Source organism: Bos mutus, chromosome 8, assembly GCF_027580195.1.
Source record: "Bos mutus isolate GX-2022 chromosome 8, NWIPB_WYAK_1.1, whole genome shotgun sequence".
In the NCBI taxonomy this organism is placed as follows: Eukaryota; Metazoa; Chordata; class Mammalia; order Artiodactyla; family Bovidae; genus Bos; species Bos mutus.
Window position 1 is genome coordinate 48293445 of NC_091624.1, and position 19613 is coordinate 48313057.

The window sequence follows — 19613 nt, forward strand, 5'->3', positions numbered from 1 at the left end:
ACGCCCAGAGTCCCAGCGAGGCAGGCAGGCATTCTGGAAGGTCAAAGGAGATGGGAGTCACAGCAGGTTGATCCCTCCCTTGAGAACTGTTTCCACACACAAAGTGAAGGGACCCTTTGTAACAAATCTAAGAGAGGCTGCTTCCTGGAAGAGTTTCTCAGCTGGCCCAGGGTTCCTGTTTCCCCACCTCAGCTTATAGCCCCAGGATGTGAGCCTGGCCCTGCCCATGGGCCTCCCTGTCTTCCCCATGCATGTGAGTGGGCAGAAATTCTGCTCCATACTCACTTAACAACCACTGAGCTCCTACCATGCGGCAGTCTGGCCCAGGCCCTGGAGATGAGCCATGAGCCGCTCAGCCCCTCTGGCCACCCTGAGCCTCCATGAATGCCGAGGCGGTCTTGGTGCTTGATCCTCCCAGCGCTGACCTCGCCAGCCAGACCTGACCCGCTGACGGTCACACACATGTGTTTACACTTGCATTGTTGACTGGGGTCCAGTTGCCTTTTTGGCAAAGGCATTGGGCGTCCAAAGATGTTCAAATCTTTTGTGTTTGGCTCCTTTCCTCAGCACGGATACACCTTGGAACGAGACTTCATTGTGTCCCTTGATCCCCTAAGCCATCGTCTGAGAGTCTAGAATCCGGGTGCTATGCCTCTTAGATCTTTCCCCAGGGGACCAGAGACCTCCGAAACAGTGAGCTGTGGAAGTAGCCCCAGGTGGCTACCAGAGACAGGAGGTGAAGCATCCTTGACCTTCTCTTAGGCTGTCAGTGTGTAGAGCAAAAGCCCTGAGTTCCCACCCGACACACCTCTCTGCTTCCAGCGTAAGATCCCCAAGTTTCTCCTGAGCCAGTTGGAAACCTTCAGCCCTTCTACGTGCAAGGACCAGCAGTGGTACCCAGGGAGACCAGGTTCCCTGACACCCCGCACAGCACCCTGGGGATTGCACAAGAGTGTGCTGCAAGCCAGGCCTTCACCTCCTTTTCCCCCTTCCCCCACCCGCATTCCCCGCCACCTCCCGGGGCCCCTCCTGTCTGTGCTTGATCTTCAGGAGAACAAACTCGGGCCATGGTGACCTTCATTTCAATTATGTTTTTTTGGCCAAAAAATGCCTATAAGATGTGAAGACTCTGCTGGGGCACCAGTGATGAGGCTTTTTGTTTGTTTTGGGAGTTTGATTTCTTTTTGTTTGTGCCAAGTGGCTTATGGGGTCTTAGTTCCTGGATCAGGGATTGAACCTGGGCCCTCTGCATTGGGAGTTCATAGTCTTAGCCACAGGACCACCAGGCAAGTCCTGTGAATGTAGTTTTTTTTTTTTAAAAGACCTAAGCTAGCATTCTGCATTCTAGCCCTGCTATCCCACAAAGTAGGCCTGTGTCCTGAAGTAAATCACTCCCTCTGGCAGCATGCTCCTCACTTATCCCATGAAATCCTTGGCCCGGATAATGTTCTGCTAGTCTGTGACTGTGTTGAATTTACCTCCATCCAGACGTGGAGCGTGAGGTCTGTGTGGGGGAACAGCATATGAGTCTTTGATGATAACTACAGATTTGTGTGCCTAACCTCTAACCTGTATGTCCAGTGACAGGATTTAGGGCTCTCCCTAGCAGGAGTCTCTGGGTGGCAGCCAGGAAGGCCCTCTCGGAGGTCATGGCCTCAGTTCATCAGCTGGGGCTTTCCTCACTTTGGTAGCATGACAGTTAAGGGCACAGACCTGCGAGCCGGGCTGCCTTGTCCGTATTCAAACCCTAGGCCTCCCGCTCAGTAGCGGTGTGACCTTGATCAGCTGACACCCTTCTGTCCCAGGGACCTCATTGTGGTGAGGGCCCTCAGCACACCTGCCTGCCAAGTGACTGATGGAGGACAAGCCAGCTCTGGGAACGTGCGGGGAGCAGTTAGGCCTCCTTGGGAGAGTACAAAGCAGAGGCGAGGCTCAGTCCTCCCATGGGACTCCACTGGCCACTCTGCTGAGACCACCGCCTGGGCCCCGCGTGACCAATGGGGAGATCAGGCTCTAGAAGTGCGGGTGACTTTCCTCACTTCACCTGCCATGTCAGTCAGGGAATTGGGGTCCAGGCACACACCCACTCAGTTTAAATATCGAGGAAACCTGGTAACTCATCCAGAGTTTAGATAGCCTTACTGAGTCAATAATGATATTTGTGATGGGCCTAAGTATCCCAGTGCACAGAGGGTGATCCTGTGTCTTTCACGATCCACCTGAACCTCTCAGGCTCAGGACTTGTGAGGAAACCGGGTTGGGAGGGGACTGGTTTCCACCTGCTTTCTTCCAAGCCTGGGTGAGGAGTTTCTGTCACACTCTGAGCCCCTTACCTGCCCCCCTCCACCCATGGGGAGGGCAGGGGATGGGTGTCGGGAGCACAGCCCAGCCTCACTCCCTGCAGGGGCAGACAGAGCTGAGATCCGCTGGTACCTGCCTGGCTGGCCCGTCTGGGAGGGGAGGCCTTCACCCTAAATGAAACAATTAATTTGGGAACACAAGGCTCCTGTGTCATGAGCGGTGCTTGTGTGGACTGGATGGCGTTGTTTTCTGCAGAAGGGGTGGCTGGGAGGGCGGGCCGGGAGTTTCGTAGGTGGCAGATTTTTTCCAACGTGCTGTCAGTCTTCTAGTGATTGAGTTATCACTTCCTTTTCAGGTGGAGAGAGACTTTGAACGAGAGTATGGAAAACTCCAGCAGTGAGTGTCAGCCCTGAGAAGGGTGGGCGGGAAGGGGGTTCTGCTCGGGAAAGGAAAGACTCTCCTGCCCAGTCTCACTTCCCACATCACCTCATCCACTGACCGACCATCCTGTCGGCACCCCGGGAGCCAGGGCAGTTCAGTCCACCACTGGCCAGAAATTCTGTCCTGAGGTGGCCGCCTAATAGTCATTATCTCGTAGCCTTTGGGTGTGTGGCCTCGAGCCAGGCTTGTAGTGGCCCTTCGGTCAGTAGGAACATCCTCGCAGAGCAGGGCTCCTCCTCCTCCTCCTCCTGGCAGGAGCCCTGAGTCCCACATAGGGTACAGCTCAGATGGGTGGGCGAACAGGGGCAGAGGCAGCCGGGCAATGCCAGGTTCCAGGCCCATACCACTGCCTTGCAGGCTGGAGGAGCAGACCAAAAGGCTGCAGAAGGACATGAAGAAGAGCACGGACGCTGACCTGGGTAGGTGACCCCTCCCCCGCACTCAGCCTGGATGGGAGAAAGGCAGAGGTGGTCACCCTCCTCACTCAGTCCCTGTAGGGCTGGCTTTGAAGAAGCTGCACTTAGCAGTTGCCCCACAGATGTCCCTGAGAAGTGGCATGAGGCCACATTTCACTTAGCAGACTACCGCTCTCTTCTTTCCCTGGAACATCAGCCACCACCAGCAACAGGTGGAGGCCAGCTTCTGGGGTCTGTGCCCCAGAACCTCCTGCCAGAGCTCATCCAAGGGATGGGAGGTTCTGGCCGTGACCTCCCCCACTCTCCTGTCCTGGTGTCTCCACACGGTGTATAGCAAGCCAAAGGTCTGAGTTTGAGTCCGTCCATTATTTGTTTTGTACGAGTTAGTTCCGAGTCACCTGGAGTCCATCTTTCTTTGTGGCTCCTACTGTCTTCCCAGCAGGAGATGCTGCAGCCTGGGCTTCCTTTCCCTCCTGCTTCCCCATACTCCTCAGAATGTGAATGGAAGGAATAGAACATCAGGGATCTGTGAGGTGGATTCTGACTGTAGAGAGCACAGGTTTTTAACAAATAAACCAAGATAAACGGCCAACCTCTGGGGCCTCAGATTCCTGACCTCTTCCGTCCCAAGTCAGAAGTGGAGTCTGGGCAGAGAAAGCCCTCCTTACACAGTGGTGCCCTCACCCATCACAAAGCCTGCGTCCCCCAGTCCAGGCAGCCTCACACCCTGGCAGCTGGTGCGTCAGAGGCAGTGAGTGCCCGCTATAGTGCGGATGGCCTGGCCCACCCCCAGGCTCTGAGTCATCAGGTCTGGGCAAGGCCTGAAAATCTGTGTTTCTAGCCAATTCCCAGGCAGCACTGATGCTGCTGGTCCAGGGACCCCACTTTGAAAACTACTGCCCCAGACAGTGGCGGGGGGGAATCAGATTATGCCTTTCCTGGTCTTGGAAATCCCTGAGCTGGTGCCTAGACAGGATCTCACGTCTGAAGCTGTGGGTCCAAAATAAGATCAAGGAGGCGTGACCAGTCCCCACTGGGTCCTCATCAACCCTGGCATTCCCGGGTTGTGTTAAGGCCCTAGAGACTCATGTGGGGTCTGAGACCTCGAGCTGTCCAAGGTACAAAGCCCACCAAAGCCTCCTGGTTTGTACTGGTCTGGCCATGCCCCTCGCCTGACCCTGCAGAGCTAGGGTGAGGGCTGTGAGCTGCTCCAGTGGAGCGCGGGGGGCCCTCTGTTCATGCAGGCCAGTCATATCTCAGAGTGGAGTTCCAGACCCAGTGCCACCCTGCAGATACTCACTTTTCATTCACTTCAGGTGGTTCTAGCAAAGAGACACCACATGAAGATGTGGCACCTGTAGGAAAGAAAAGGAAAATTGGGAAGAAAGTCTTCCCACCTGACCTTTGCCTTTTGGGGATTTTTCCTCAACTATTAAAAAAAAAGGTGGAAGAAATTTTTCAAAAACATTTCTAGATTTGTCCAGGTTTTTTCATCTTTTAGTGATGTTGTCTGCAGCCATTTCATGATCCAGTCAAGGTGCATGAGTTTGTGCCTAAACCTACAAAGTTATCTACTTTTTTTTTTTTAAGAGGGTTTTTCCCTCCATTGCGTCAACATCTCTGGGAGGTTTACATTTCCAGTCATCTCATATTTTGCCCTTCAGCTGGGGGGATCTGCAGCACACTCCCAGAGTCAAGAGAAATCAAGGTGCTTATTACAATAGCGTGCTTTGGTTTAATTGGCAGCATTTTTTTTTCTCTCTTTAATGGCTTATACAGTAATGGCATGTCTTACAATTGACGGCATCTTTAATGTAATGACATAAAATAGTAAGAAATAGTTCAAAGATTTGTTTTCCCCTGAGCCCCTAAAACTGGTACAGGCGCTACAGGGCAAACAAGGTCCTTCTCCAGCCTTTCCGACCCCTCCGGGATTTTGTTTGCTGGTAATAGAGGCCTGAAAAAGTCTATGGGGCCAAGAACTCCAACACTGCCAACAGGTTGCCTCGCCACACCAAATCCTGCCAAGTTTTGTCAATAAAGTTTTATTGGAACACAGCCACACCCATTCTTTGGGTATCACCTGTGGCAGAGTTGAGTTGTTGGAAGTCTAAAATCTCGTCTGTAGCCCTGTACAGTACCTTTGCCTCCCTGATGTAGATACTGTTTTACTTTTTACGTGAGGGAGCCCCAAACAAGCCTCACATCCAAACTGCTTGGAGATTTTTTCGAACACATATTCCTGGATTCCAAGCTTACTGAAATAAATCTTTAGAGCTAAGAAATGTGGATTCCTTACAGCTTCCCATCCACATGATTCTGTTAGAATCTAGAGTTTGGAAAATAGGTCATTGCAGCAGGTAAATCTGCTCAGAAGAATTCCCACAAGCAGCATCCGATGAACGTTAGCAGCGTCAGGCATGCATGTTATATGCCATGAGGACCAATGCCTGGTGCCTCTGGGGTAACTGTGGTTTTGATGGCCTGTGGCCATGGGTGGAGGTCATCCAGGTGCAAGACTCTGGCCCCAGGAAGGACAGGGAGCCTGCAGACAAGACCTTGAAGCCTGTCCTGTCATCAATTCACTGAACTTTGATCTCTTAAAGCCATGTCTAAATCCGCTGTGAAGATATCCTTGGACTTGCTCTCCAACCCCCTGTGCGAGCAAGACCAGGACTTTCTGAACATGGTGACTGCCCTGGACACAGCCATGAAGCGGATGGATGCCTTCAACCAGGAAAAGGTGACTGGGGTCTCTGCCCACCCCCCACATTCCACGGCTTGTGGACTCTTAGTTCCCCAACCAGGAATAAAACCTATTCCCCCTTCAGTGGAAGTGCAGTCTTGAACCACTGGACCACCAGGGGATTTCCAGGGTGACTGAGGGGTTGGTCTTCCCCCTTCTCAAGGCTTCTGTCTGGGAGAAGTGCTACATGGAGTCTTTGCGGAGGCTCAATCTCTCCGGGCGCCTCAGTGTCCCAGCCCTGTGAGCTCTGTCCTAGCCACCGTGCCCCTGCAATTGGTCCTTGCCATGGCTCCTGTGAGCTCACGTCACTCACCATGAGGCCACAAAGGAGATTCAGGCCAGCTCTGCCCACCTGCACCCATAGCCCCTCAGACTCATTGTGGCTACCCACCCAGCCTCCCCACCAGACACGGCCACATTTGGCCTTCCAGACCCTGGTCCACAGGATGAGAACTGCCATGAGACAAGACAGTGCCTCTGGTCGCCCTTCAGGCTCCCTGCTCATCGTCTCTGCCTTGCTCCTTCAACAGTTAGGGGTGCTCCTCCCTGCCTGGAGCTCTCAGGGCACCCCTGTCAGGCCCATTTCCTTTCTCTTTTCCCCTTTGGGGAAGAGTCTAGCCTCCCCCGAGTCTTGACGCCACCTGGTTTTTCTTTCAACAGGTGAACCAGATACAGAAGACTGTGATTGAACCCTTAAAAAAGTGAGTAAAAGTCGTGGGGTCCTTGGACCTCAGGGCATGTACTGAAAAGGCAGTTCAGCTAGCCACTTGGGAACTGAATATCATTTCTATTAACCTGTCCCCAGAGTCACTGGGCAGACAGGAAGCTCCAGGGGACACCGGTGGCCTGCCCTGTGGCCCTGGGGTTGACCCTCGGGGTGGCTGCAGAGCACCCCACGTGGCCGGGAGTGCTCAGTGACGACAGGGCCCACCTGCCCCTCCACGGCAGCCGGCTGGCGCCCCGCGGTCTTTCCGTGTTGTCCCTTTGTTCCTGATGGGCCAGAGCTTGTGGGGTTAAGCTAGCAGAGATCTTGGCCAGCCCTCAGCGGAGATGAGCGAGGCCTTTCATCTCAACCGGGCTGGGAGAGCAGCTGCCTGCAGCACCCGGCTTTTAAAATGTGGGGGTGGCCACTCACAGGGAGGGGCACAGCCGCCTGGGAAGGTCCCCCAACTCGTGACCTGTCAGGGTCAGAAATTCTTGTGTGAGGCTCAACTTCAGTCTGGCAGGCTCTGGTCAGTGATCAGACAGGCCTATTCCCTGGGTCCCCTGAGGTGGGGGGGTGGGACAGCGGTGGGGAGGACAGGCAGGAACATTGCCTTGAAGCTCCCGAATCACTTCATCTTCCTCCCTGGCCTCTCCCAGCCCAGCTCTGACCTAGAAAGGCTCCCGCGCCAGCCCAGCAGCTGCTCTTTATTACCTCTTCCGTGGTGGTCCCTGGCCGTTGCCTCACCAGGGCTGGGTAATGAGGCTGTGCTAATTACCATTAGGCCTGGATCAGGGCCCGGAGGGAGATGAAGAGGGCAGGTTTTTGATCCTCCAGCCCCTGGCGTTGGGGTTGTTGAGCTCTTGTTCCCTGTTCGGGTCCAAGGGGTGGGATTAGGGAGAGCTCCTTCTAAGCCAGGCCGTCTAGAGGCTCAGCCACGCAGGGAGACGGACCTTGGCCTGTAGGGATTTCTCCCCACTCCTGCCCTGGGCCCCTGCCCCCAGCCCCTGCCCATGCCTAGGTGGCAGAGTCACCCAAGGAGCTGGGTGCTGGAGGGGCCAGCAGTTCAGGAGGGAGGTATCAGAGCTCCACTGCTGATGGCTCTCTGAGTCAGTCTCCAGGTGTGAGGGTTCAGAGCTGGGTGGGAAGGACCTCGGGCCAAGCACACCCTGCCCACGGGGGTCCCAGGGGCTATCACGGAGGCTGCTATGGACACCCAGGCTGGCAGGGTGAGGCAGGGGACACCAGCCTGGAGAACTGGGGGACTGACTCTCGCCTCAATTTCACCACCAACGAGGCGGCCTTGAAATTTGATGCCTGGCTTCTAAAGCCAACTGGAGAGAGATCCCGGCTGCTTCCCACCACCCCAGCAGCCCACCACCTGCCAGGAAGGTGGGTGAGTGGCCGGCCGAGGGGGCGGCCACTATCTCCGCAGCAGATCCGCTGACCTCTGCCTGAGCCCCCTGGCCGGCCTGCCTGCCTGCCTGCCTGGCTTCTATGCATCCCGTGGCCGACATGCGATCCCCTCCAACCGGGTAAACCCGGCGCTGCCTGTTGCCGCCTCTTGCCAGGCGAGAAGCTCCCAGGGACCCCAGCACCGGAAACAGGAAACTGCAGCTTTCCTGTCCTCTGATGAGGAACATTGCCACATGGCCTCCCCACCGCCCCCGGCCTCCCCTGGGGGGCTCGGCCTCTAATCCCAGTCTCTGGGCCGTGTTCACATGGTCGGATGGGGATGCTTTCAATTTCCCTTTCCTGGTGGGTGGAAGATCCCGGCTGTGTGGGCACAGATTGAGGAATGGCAGGCATTCCCCACCAGGGCCGGCTGCTCCCAGCCCACCTCCCAGCCGGCCTCCCTTCCCTCTGCCTCCCGCTGCCTCTTCACCCGGGAGACATTTGCTGTTCCCCACTCAGGATGGGCAAGAAATGGACAGAGCTTCAGCAAGCGCTCGGGGTAGGCCCAGCCTTGCTCTTGCTTCTCCGTGGGTAGATGTGATTCAGTCTTTAGGAGCTTGGGATGTAGTGAGGAAGCCATGCGGCATTCCAAAAAAATGGTCCAGAGTGACAACTGCCAAGGCGGGTCAGTGCAGTGGAGCGGGAAGAGCCGTGCACAGGCCAGGCTTGTCTCCTGTCTGTGGAAGGGGAGCAGGGCTAAACTCTTGAAATGACCAAGCCCATCATCACCTCCCTGAAGGAGCTGTCATGGACTGGAGTCACTCTGTGCATGGAGGGCAGAGACCCTCCTGGGGTCCTGGCCCAGGGACCCCATGTCCCCCTCACCAGTAATTTTTGGGGGACCCCCGGCACTGGGCAGAGATGTTCTGAGCCCTCAGCCTTGCTTCTTCATGGCCACCCAGTCACAGTGCAGACTTGGTCCCTAGGGAGAGCTGGGCCACTTGTCCTTGTCAGGTCAATTCCGAAGGTGCCCTGTAGGGTCCCAGAGCCATGTCTGGAAGGGGCCCAGGCCCTGGGGACCAGCCTGTGCTTGTCCTAACCTCCCTCCCACGTCCCTGCCCCGACGTGAAGGTAGAGGCGGCACTTACACACCCCAGACAAGGAGAGCGGGGTCAGCACTGTGGTGTTTATACTCTCTAATACATGGAGCTGGCAGAGTTCTGTAACTTCTGAGGAGAAAATGAGGAGGTGGGGCTTCCGTGAGGCAGTGACCAGAGCCAGGGATTCAGATTACACTGGCTGACCCCCCCTGCCCCACCTCAGTTTCCCTGCTTGCGTATGGGAAGGGCATGACCCCACCCCTAGGGGTCCTGAAGTCCAGGGCCCAAAGCCACCCAGGTAGTAAGTGGTTCATGATCCTCGGTGGCAAACGGAGTGAGTGGAGCAGCCCCCCTCGGCCTCTGGTTTGACTGTGGAGTGCTCTGATGGGAGACAGGAGTTAGTGTGGTGAAGAGACCGTTTTCCTGGGGGGTCTCACAGAGCTGCTGCTGCTCCCCTCCAGAGGACAAGTGGTCTCGCTCCCACAAGGCTGAAGGTAGCCTCCTGTGAGCACACTCATCCCCTGAGGTTGCCTGGAAATCTGCCCTGGATCCATTCCTCCCTGCCTCAGCTCAGGACCTGTCCAACCTAGGGTTGGATTCCTACTTCCTGTGTTCACTTCAGTTCAGTCACTCAGTTGCATCCAACTCTTTGCAGCCCCATGGACTGCAGCACGCCAGGCTTCCCTGTCTATCACTGACTCCCAGAGCTTGCTCAAACTCAAGTCCATTGAGTCAGTGATGCCATCCAACCGTCTCATCCTCTGTCATCCCCTTCTCCTCCCACCTTCAGTCTTTCTCAGCGTCTGGGTCTTTTCCAGTGAGTCAGTTATTCGTATCAGGTGGCCAAAGTATTGCAGCTTCAGCTTCAGCATCAGTCCTTCCAATGAATATTCAGGGTTGATTTCCTTTAGGATTAACTGGTTGGATCTCCTTGCAGTCCAAGGGACTCTCAAGAGTCTTCTTCAGCATCACAATTCAGAAGGATCATTTCTTTGACACTCAGCTTTCTTTATAGTCCGACTCTCACATCCATACATGACTACTGGAAAAACCATAACTTTGACTAGATGAACCTTTGTCAGCAAAGTAATATCTGCTTTTTAATATGCTGTCTAGGTTTGTCATAGCTTTTCTTCCAAGGAGCAAGAGTCCTTTTAATTTCATGGCTGCAGTCACCATCTGCAGTGATTTTGGAGCCCAAGAAAATAGTCTATCATTGTTTCCATTGTTTCTCTATTTGCATTGAGGTGATGGTACCAAATGCCATCTTCTTCGTTTTTTGAATGTTGAGTTTTAAGCCGGCTTTTTCACTCTCCTCTTTCACTTTCATCAAGAGGCTCTTTAGTTCCTCTTCACTTTCTGCCATAAGGGTGGTGTCATCTGCATATCTGAGGTTATTGATGTTTCTCCCGGAAATCTTGATTCCAGCTTGTGCTTCATGTGCTGCATTTCGCATGATGTACTGTGCATATAAGTTAAAAAAGCAGGTGACAATATACAGCCTTGACATACTCCTTTCCCAATTTTGAACCACCAGTCCATTGTTCCATGTCCGGTTCTAACTGTTGCTTCTTGGCCTGCATACAGATTTCTCAGAGGGCAGGTCAGGTGGTCTGGTATTCCCATCTCTTGAAGAATTTTTCCACAGTTTGTAGTGATCCACACAGTCAAAGGCTTTGGTGTAGTCAGTAAAGCAGAAGTAGATGTTTTTCTGGAACTCTCTTGTTTTTTCGATGGTCCAACAGATGTTGGCAATTTGATCTCTGGTTCCTCTGCCTTTTCTAAACCCAGCTTGAACATCTGCAATTTCTCAGTTCACGTACTGTTGAAGCCTGGCTTGGAGAATTATGAGCATTACTTTGCTGGCATGTGAGATGTGTGCAATTGTGTGGTAGTTTGAGCATTCTTTGGCATTGCCTTTCTTTGGGATTAGAATGAAAACTGACCTTTTCCAGTCCTGTGGCCACTGCTGAGTTTTCCAAATTTGCTGGCATATGGAATGCAACACTTTCACAGGATCATCTTTTAGGATTTGAAATAGCTCAACTGGGATTCCATCACCTCCACTAGCTATATTCATAGTGATGCTTCCTAAGGCCCACTTGACTGCATTCCAAGATGTCTGGCTCTAGGTGAGTGATCATACTATCATGATTATCTGGGTCATGAAAATCTTTTTTGTACAGTTCTTCTGTGTATTCTTGCCACCTCTTCTTAATATCTTCTTGTTTCTGTTAGGTCCATACCCATCTTTGCATGAAATGTTCCCTTGGTATCTCTAATTTTCTTGATGAGATCTCTAGTCTTTCCCATTCTATTGTTTTCTTCTATTTCTTTGCATTGATCACTGAGGAAGGCTTTATCTCTTACTATTCTTTGGAGGTCTGCATTCAGATGGATATATCTTTCCTTTTCTCCTTTGCCTTTAGCTTCTCTTTTCTCAGGGCTCTTCAGACAACCATTTTGCCTTTTTGCATTTCTTTTTCTTGGGGATGGTCTTGATCACTGCCTCCTGTATAATGTCATGAACCTCTGTCCATAGTTCTTTGGCACTCTATCAGATCTAATCCCTTGAATCTATTTGTCACTTCCACTGTATAATCATAATGGGTGTGATTTAGGTCATACCTGAATTGTCTAGGGTTTTCCCTTCTTTCTTCAATTTAAGTCTGAATTTTGCAATAAGGAGTTCATGATGTGAGCCAAGTTAGCTCCCAGTCTTGGTTTTGCTGACTGTATAGAGCTCCATCTTTGGCTGCAGAGAATATAATCAATCTGATTTTGGTATTGACCATCTGGTGATGTCCATGTGTAGAGTCGTTTCTTGTGTTGTTGGAAGAGGGTGTTTGCTCTGGCCATTGCATTCTCTGGGCAAAACTCTGTTAGCCTTTGCCCTGCTTCACTCTGCACTTGGCCAAACTTGCCTGTTACTCCAAGTATCTCTTGACTTCCTACTTTTGCATTCTAGTCCCCTGTACTGTAAAGGACATCTCTTTTTAGTGTTAGTTCTAGAAGGTCTTGTAGGTCATTATAGAACTGTTCAACTTCAGCTTCTTCAGCATTAGTGATTGGGGCATAGACTTGGATTACTGTGATATTTAATGGTTAGCCTTGGAAGAGAACAGAGATCATTCTGTCGTTTTTGAGATGGCACCCAAGTACTGCATTCCAGACTCTTGCTTGAATATGAGAGCTACTGCATTTCTTCTAAGGGCTTCTTGCCCACAGTAGTAGATGTCATGGTCATCTGAATTAAATTCACCCATTCCAGTCCATTTTAGTTCACTGATTCCTAAAATGTCGATGCTCACTCTTGCCATCTCATCTTCCACACACTTCCTGTGTAGGCTAGCCCAGTTCCCGTGTTGAGTCAGTCTTCCAAAGTGTATCTGACCTTGGCCTTGGAGATACAACCTGGTTGACCACCGGGGAAAGAGAAGTTATGAGCTGTGTGTGGTTCAGGTGCTACTGGGGCCAGAGTAGCAAGAACTGCTTGACTGACCATGGGACGGTGGCCCGTCCAGAGCTGTACAACAACCCGCACCCGCTGCTTCTGTGTCATGGCACCCTCCTTCCTAAGGACAGGAGCTGAGGCGACAGCACCTTGACAAAGACGAGGAAACTGTCTGCAGCTCTCTGCCTGCCTGGTCCTTGTCCTGTCTCTGTGCCCGCCCCAACCCACCACCTCCCGGGCAGCCAGAGAGATGGAGCGGAGGCTAGGAACACTGGGGCTGCCAAGCAGGGGTGTTGCTAATGAGAGAGTCAGGGCAGCTGCTGGTGGTCCATGTCCAGTTTGGGTGGAAGGGGAGGGGCTCCCCCAGTACCTGAGACCCCCTTGTAGCACTGCCTGAGGCCAAAGAGGTGAAATGAGTCCCACCTTCTCTGGAGGGTCTCAGCCACCTAGGTGTCCAGCCCTACCTGGGGGACCATGTGTTGTGGAGGTGGCCATCTGCTCCAGTTTGCTCAGCACCAAGTAGGCCTGAGTCTTCTGCCCGGCAGAGCAGTCCTTCGGGTATTGGTTTGATTACAGCGTACAGGGGTCCATGACTGAGGATTCTGAGATGGGTGGCTGCTCTGGCCCACATTAGCATCTCCAGCTACACAGTGAGCCCATTACAGACACCCAGGCAATTAGAAGGATCCTCTTCAGTGGCCTGTTTGTTTCATCCAAGTTTACTGCCTGGGTCCACAGCTTTGTTTGGGACATCATGCTCCAGGCAGGTTTCTGTCCTCTGTTCTCTGGCAGAAGTGGTCATTACTCTTAGGTCACTGCACTCTTGATCTGTTGAGTCTTTTTCCTGCCCAAACTTCCATTTTCTGAGCCTCCCTCTTCATGCTTGTCAGCCATAGAATAATCGCTGGGCCGTCATCTTCTCAGTTGGAGGTGGCATCTCCACCAGCTACTCAGGCTTAGTGTTCAAACCACCCTGTCTTTTCCTGTCCAGTTCCAGAAAACCCACTCACGGCTTTGCCTGGCCTCCTCCCACGCTCATTAGTCGAGGAGAACGCAGCATCCTTACCTGGATGTGGTCGTGCCCTGGGTTTGTCTCAAGACTGGGTTGCCCTTTCTAGTCAAAGAGGACCCTCATCACAAAGACTGTGCCCACGGCGGCCAACCACACCAGAGCCTCTGCTGCTGCTCTTTCTGACCAGCTGCTAGAGTGTTTCCCTGTGGTTCCTTTATCCTGGTGGGGCAGAGCTCCTTGAGTCATTTTTCTCAAACATTTGGTTTGACAGTTTGGCCATTTCAACAGCAGAACATGCGGATTCTTGCGTTTCTGGTGGAACTGGTAGAAAAGGGCAGGAGTAGATTGTTATTTTATTGGAATATAGTTGATTTACAAGGTTATGTTAGTTTCAGGTGTACATCAGAGTGATTCTGTTTTTTGTTTTTATTTTTTGGCTATGCCATGTGGCTTGTGGGAGTTTAGTTTCCCAACCAGGGGTTGAACCTGTGTCCTTGGCAGTGAGAGTGCAGATAGAGTCCTGACCAGTGGACCACCAGGGCATTCTCGATTCAGTTATATGTGTGTGTGTGTATGTGTATATATGTGTATTTTATAAACATTCTTTTTCAGATTGTTTTCCATTATATGTTATTACAAGATATCGAATATAGTTCCCAATGCTATGCTGTAAGGACTTCCCAGGTGGCTCAGTGGTAAAGAATCCACCTGCCAATGCAGGAGATGCAGGTTTGATCCCTGGGTCCAGATGATCCCCTGGAGAAGGAAATGGCCACCCACTCCAGTCTTCTTGCCTGGAGAATACCATGGACAAAGGAGCCTGGCGGGCTACAGTCAGTCCGTGGGGTTGCAAAGAGTCCAACACAACTTAGTGACTAAACAACGACTACTTTGCAGTAAATCCTTGTTCATCTATTTTATATATAGCAGTGTGTATCTGGCTAATCCCAAACTCCTAATTTACGCCTCCCCTTCATCAATGGACATGAGTTTGAACAAAATCTGGGAGATAGTGAAAGACACGGAAACCTGGTAAACTGCAGTCCACGGGGTTGCAGAGTCAGACACGACTCAGTGACTGACAGTCTCGCCGTTTGGTAGCTACATTTGTTTTCTTTGTCTACAAATCTCTTTCTGTTTTGTTCATGTGTGTCGTGTTTTAGATTCTGTGTATGAACAATACAATATGATACTCGTCTTTCTCTGTCTGACTTAGTATTGTCATCTCTAGGTCCATCAGTCTTGCTGCAACTGGCATCATTTCATTCTTCTTTAATGGCTGAGTAATACGGGAGTAGGTATGGTTGCACCTGATGGCAGCGTGAGGTGGTGGGAAGGTGCCAGATGGAGAGCTGGGCCCCTTGAGTGGACCTCTGCTGGACCCTCACTACCTAACTGTGACCTTAGACAATTCATGTCATCTCTCTGGTCTCAGCTCTTGCACTTTTTTAAAGGAAGATGTTGGACAGAAGCTTGACCTCCAGGCTTTTCTGACACCAGCCCTCAGAGTGGCTGCCCTTGGCCCAGCTCCTGGGGCACCCTTGGATCCAGGCCCAGTCGTGAGGGGTGTGTCTCCATTTGCTCAAATGGCTTCCTGAGCCCTGTCCACCCGTCCCTTCGTGATTGTCTAGGGAGCTCTCCTGGTTCTGCTAGCTCATCTGTCTTTTGTTTCTTCTCAGAAGCGTGATGCTAATTAATAGAAGCTGAATCATTTTGTACCAAGTCAAAAAAAAATACTCCAAGGAGTCTTCAGCTCCTCCATACTCTGAAATGTGTGGAGTCATATAAGGTGGGGGCTAAAAGGCAGTGGCCACATCCTTGGCATCTTGTATTCACGACCCCCTGAGTCTCCTTAGGGGCCATGGAGAGGCCCTTCACCCTGTCTTCCTTCCCCCGACCTTACCCCCTGGTGATATTCTCAGCATGTACCCCACTGAAGCCAGGGCCACATCTGTCTCATCCATAGTAAGATCCCCAAGATCTAGAATGAAGCCTGGTACTTGGTAGACACTCAGTATGTGTTTCTGAATGAGCGATGAACTGCCAGCCTGCAGCTCTAAGAACAGGCCTGTCTTCCCAGGTTCGGCAGTGTGTTCCCGAGTCTCAACATGGCAGTGAAACGGCGGGAGCAGGCCTTGCAGGACTACAGAAGGCTGCAAGCCAAGGTGGAGAAGTACGAGGAGAAGGAGAAGACGGGACCGGTGCTGGCCAAACTCCACCAGGTACCAGGAAGAAATGCTGGGGGTGGACCGGAAGCCGTGTGGTCCGACACGGCAAGTTCCTCCTTCACCAAGGGGCTAAGACACCAGATGTCCTGACACCTCCGCCTTCCCTCCACCACCCCACCCGACCCCCGACACACACACACATCTTGCCCCAGTCAGGGTTCTGGGTGAGCCGTGACACCCAGCGTGTTGCTCCCCAGGCCCGAGAAGAGCTTAGGCCAGTGCGGGATGACTTTGAGGCCAAGAACAAGCAGCTCCTGGATGAGATGCCGCGCTTCTACAACAGCCGACTGGACTACTTCCAGCCCAGCTTTGAGTCCTTGATCAGAGCACAGGTGAGGCGGCTGCCACCCCTCCTGCCCCGGAGGATGGCCCAGCGCTGCTTCCCTTGGTGGAGAGGCAGCTGTGGGCTTCAGACCAGCCCAGCCCCACCCCACACACTTGAAGTGGGCTTAGCCACTTTCTCCCACCACCCCCGCCCATTCCCCCAACTCCCCAGCACTGCCTGAGGGGAGGAATCCAGGCACCTCTGGTTGTTGGCTGGAATTCCTGTTTTGGTTCCTCCGTTGCTCTATGGTTAATCCCAGCCTTGGGACGGAGTCCCCCTTGTCCATGAGTCCTTCCCTCAAGTTCTCCCCACTCCCACTCAACCACAAGGGCAGGAAGAAACCAGGCCGCACCTACAGTGCCTCACCCTGATGGGCAGGTACCTTGCCTGGTGGGCTCAGGTGAAGAACAGAGGCCTTTTCCTAAGGACCCTGCACCCCTGCCCTTCCCTGATTAGCCCTTTTGGTGGAAGACTAGGGAGTGTCTTGACCTTTAGCAGCCCTGGGCAGGGTCCCTAAACCCTGGAGAGAACCATGCTCAGCACTCCCTCTGGGGCACCACTTTCGGTGGAAAGGTAGGCTCACTCGGGCTGGGCTGGGGTGGAGGTGCACTGAGGTGGCCCTAGGAACCATGCCTCCTGCCATCAAGGGTGTAAAGACAGAGTCACCGCTGCCCTCCTTCTCCGCCCCACATTCTTCAAGCAGTTAGCAGGAGTTAGTCTCCCCATTTGTGAAAAGAGAGAAGGTTGAGGTGCCAAAACCAAGAGGTTTTCTATATGTGGGACACCCCGCCGCCTACCCCTACTCCCCCAACAAGGTGACTGCAGGTAGTCAGCATCCTGCCAATTTCCCACCAGGTAACAAAGCTAAAGGCTCAGCAGTCCGCCTCCAACCCGACACCTCACCTCCTGGCCTGGGTTTCTGGCGCCCTCTAGTGGACACACTCATTCTTGCAGCATCCACAGTTGCAGACACTGAGGAAAAGCCAGGTTTCTCCCTCCCAGCCTATCTTGGGAGAACCCCAAAACCCATGGGAATCATGGGATCCGGAGCCCTGAGCAGGATTAATATTAGTGACCAGAACCCCGGGGGTGCAGGGAAAGTGAAGCAGAGAGCTGAGTGCGTGGGGCAGCCCTGCCCTTGGAGGTGCATGCAGGCTTGCTTCCAGCGGCTTCTCCCTGGGCCAAGGGGCAGTGGTTTGAGAAGACCCTAGCCTTCCCTCTCCTGTGCCGTGCTCCCAGGCCCCCAGCACGGCCCCTCCACCCTGCATTGTGCGCAGGAGGAAAACCTCCAAGTGCCCGAGCGGGGAGCTCTGGGTGCCCTGTAACCAAGCAGCAGGGTGGTGAGGGGTTGTTTACTGCCTCGTCAGCGCCAGCCTCCCCCTCCCGCGGCTGCTGCTGTCATTAGTCACAGAAGTGAGCATTCTGAGTGACTCAGCCTGCGCAGTGCGGCTCGGGGCAGGGAGCTGGGGGAGGGAGCCACCCATCCTTGCCACCCCAGCCCAGGCCCCAGCCCCTCGGGTGACACAGGATTTGTTGGAGACCTTGTTTCAACTACCCCTCAGCCAGTGGAGACCCAGCTCTGGGAGTGTGGAAGGTGACGTGACCTGGCCTTGCCCCTAGTAGCACTGCAAGCCTCTGGAAAAGGAGAGTTCCTCCTTCCCAGAGACAGCTTAGAGCTGGAGCTGGTAAAATTTCAGGGTGTTCGAGCAGTGTCGAACGTTTTCTTCAAAGCCCATGCTTTCATTTGGTCGTGAGGTGGAGGCTGAGGCAGAAGGGGCCCCCGGCCTCCCTGGGGCCTGCCCAGCCCTCCACCACCTGAGAGAAGTTGATGGTCCTCACTCCTCAGCCTGCTGCCCCCACCGCCTTCCTGCAGGCCTCCTTCCTACTCATGTCTGTGCAGAAGACACAGAACAATCCTGGTCTCTGGCTTGGCTTTCCTGGGTCTGCAGTTGAGGCGTGGTCAGGGCTGAGAAGGGACAGAGGCCAGAACTGTGTCCCCTCTCACCTTAACCTTTAAGACTGTCCCAGGGCTCTGGGAGCTACCATGACCTCTCCCCCACGGCCAAGAGCTTCTGGCTTCCATAAAGCAGGTAGCCCCTGACTCCCTAGGCCCACCCCCAGGATCCAAGGGTCCACCCACTCCCCCCAGCCCTCTCCCCTCAGCTGCCTGGAGAGCTCAAGCCTCCACCTCACTCCCCTTTGCACCCAGGCAGTGGGCAGCGAACGTTCCTGAAGGGCTCAGGGCCGTGGTTGTCCTGCAGTCCAAGGGGAAGGGTGGTGGCGGAGGGGAGGTGACGGAACAGCAGGGGGCCAGCCCATAGGCTCCAACTTTTCTGCTCGCCATCCCAGGGGTGCAGTGCTTTGGGGCCCCGTGTCCTGAGCACAGCACCTGCAGACCTCTCCTCTTCCCCCCCAGGTCGTGTACTACTCAGAAATGCACAAGATCTTCGGAGACTTGACCCAGCAGCTTGACCAGCCCGGCTGCCCTGACGAGCAGCGGGAGCGGGAGAACGAGGCCAGGCTGAGCGAGCTCCGAGCCCTCTCCATCGTGGCGGATGACTGAGCCTGGCCTGGGGAAAACTCTGGAACACAAGCCAGCCTCCCTCATCTGCCCTTTTCAAAAGCTCGGGCATCAGCCAGCAAAGGGCCCCTCCTTGGGAGAAGTATGGGGACAGTGGTGGCTCCCCCTCCCCAGCCCCTGGGAAGGCCTGACACCAAGAGCCCTAGCAGGCTGCTGTGTCCCTACCCCACCGTAGCAGAAACCCGCAGACAGGTAAGCAGTGTAGGCTGTCTGTTCCTGAAGAACCGTCCAAAGTGCCTCCTGGCCTCGGGCCAGAGCCTGGACTGTCAAGCTCCCTAGAGGTCTCAGCCTGGCTGCACAGTTGGGACCACATCTACCTCCAGAAGGGCTCCCTTGGGAGTCCCCCACCTACGCTGCCTTTTCACCTCAGACTCACCTTTTCTGGGAGAGGCTGCGACACTGCCCTGGAGTGTCTCCCAGCACTCAGGCTCAGCCCACTTCTAGCCTTTGGGTCACCTGCAGGGGAGACCCTTAGTCTTACAGCTTCCCTAGAAGCTGGGACTCAACGTGTGTAAACATCCTACCACACTAAACATCACCGACCAAGTCATGGGCCTCAGAGCAAGAAGAGTGGGTTTATGTCTCACCTGGTTATTTGGAACTTTATTTTTCCAAGTAAAATTTTCAATGAAATGTCCATATATTATTGTGCTGTAACTATTAAGAAGGGAAGGGCCACCCCAGGTCTCTCTCTGGGTTAGGCTGCCCCCTTACCCCCTTAGGGGGGTGGTCAGGGCAGGGTTGCCCCAACCACCCCTAGCATCCCCTCTCCTGACCAACAGGTCATGGAGCCCAGAGCTGCCCCCTACCAGCCACCCTCTGGAGGAGACACCTCCACCAGCAGAGGCTGGGTTGAGGGTGGGGAGGAGAGTGCAGAATCAGACCTAGACAAGGAGTCAAGGGGAGAGCTA

The 19613-nt window shown here is 53.7% G+C and overlaps 1 protein-coding gene across 2 annotated transcripts in view; it reads left to right on the forward strand.

Annotated features, from left to right (window-relative positions):
• BIN3 (bridging integrator 3) overlaps window positions 1-19483 on the forward strand; it is a 50645-nt gene extending 31162 nt beyond the window's left edge. For both annotated transcript variants that reach the window (XM_070375576.1, XM_005895323.2), the window contains 7 exons: window positions 2657-2697; window positions 3100-3161; window positions 5765-5901; window positions 6565-6605; window positions 15649-15790; window positions 15994-16128; window positions 18538-19483. In XM_070375576.1, coding sequence (XP_070231677.1) covers window positions 3134-3161; window positions 5765-5901; window positions 6565-6605; window positions 15649-15790; window positions 15994-16128; window positions 18538-18684 — 630 coding nt within the window. In that variant the 5' untranslated portion in view covers window positions 2657-2697; window positions 3100-3133 and the 3' untranslated portion in view covers window positions 18685-19483. The remainder of the gene's footprint in view (window positions 1-2656; window positions 2698-3099; window positions 3162-5764; window positions 5902-6564; window positions 6606-15648; window positions 15791-15993; window positions 16129-18537) is intronic.
• Window positions 19484-19613: the final 130 nt, after the last annotated feature.